The sequence below is a fragment of the Corvus brachyrhynchos genome, unplaced genomic scaffold, assembly GCF_000691975.1.
Source record: "Corvus brachyrhynchos isolate BGI_N302 unplaced genomic scaffold, ASM69197v1 scaffold721, whole genome shotgun sequence".
In the NCBI taxonomy this organism is placed as follows: Eukaryota; Metazoa; Chordata; class Aves; order Passeriformes; family Corvidae; genus Corvus; species Corvus brachyrhynchos.
This window is the reverse complement of record NW_008235982.1, coordinates 115,540-116,494: the sequence shown is the minus strand read 5'-3', so window position 1 is coordinate 116,494 and position 955 is coordinate 115,540. Positions and strand designations below refer to the sequence as shown.

Sequence of the window (955 nt, the reverse complement as noted above, 5' to 3'; positions counted from 1 at the left end):
CGCCCCCCCGGATGAGCTGGACCCCCCAAATGTGGGGAGGGGGGCGGTATGGGGGGGGCAGCAGGGGCATGGGGACCCCACTGCAGGGCAGAGAAATGGGGGTCCCCAATGAAAGGCAAGGGGTTGGGGACCCCAAAAGGGGGCTGGGGACCCCAGTGCAGGTCACAGGGACAGGGACATTGGATGGGGATCCCAATCAGGACACGGTGACCCCAATATGGGTCTGGAGTCCCCAGTGCAGGGCAAGGGGACGTGGGATGGGAACGAGGTGCAGGACACAGGATGGGGACCGCAGTGTGGGGCTGGGGACCCCAGTGCAGGACACGGTGACCCAGTACGGGGATGGTGACCCCGATATGGGGATGGAGAGGTGACGCATGACTGGAATGGGGACCCCAGTGCAAGGCAGGGAAACGGGGTCCTCGATGGAGGCCAGGGCATAGGGACCCTCATGCAGGTCAGGGGAACCCCAAAGTGGGTCAGGGCATGGAGCCATCATATTGGGACCCTGATATGAGGATGGGGATCCCAATACGGGGCTGAAGAGCTCATGCAGGGCACGGAGTGCGAGTCTGCGGACCCCAGCACAGGACAGGGTGACCCCAATAGCAGACTGGGGACCCCAATGCCGGACAGGAGACCCCAATGAGGGCCAGACGTCGGGGCTGTGGGCTGGGGCCGGGGTCCTTGTGCCAGTCCCAGGTTCCCATCACGGGGCACGGGGAGTGCCAGAGCCGGGTCCCCTCGGCCGGGGGGTCCGGTGTGGGGCGCGGGGGCCCCCCCAGAAAGGATATGGCCATTCGGTGATCTTTTTGGCGTATTTCCTCACCACGTTGTCCTCGCTGAAGAGGAAGAGCGAGCGGTTGACGGTGAGGCAGTTCTGCCGCACCGGGATGGGGTTGTACAGGGCCATGGTGCGGGCGCGCTGGGCCATGGACTGCTTGTAGAGCCGCTG

At 65.2% G+C, this 955-nt stretch overlaps 1 protein-coding gene across 1 annotated transcript in view; it reads right to left on the bottom strand.

The window, feature by feature from the left end:
- CACNA1A (calcium voltage-gated channel subunit alpha1 A) overlaps positions 1-949 on the bottom strand; it is a gene marked incomplete at its 3' end in the record, with an annotated part of 5,640 nt that extends 4,691 nt beyond the window's left edge. The window contains exon 1 of the mRNA XM_017729517.1: positions 795-949. Coding sequence (XP_017585006.1) covers positions 795-934 — 140 coding nt within the window. The remainder of the gene's footprint in view (positions 1-794) is intronic.
- Positions 950-955: the final 6 nt, after the last annotated feature.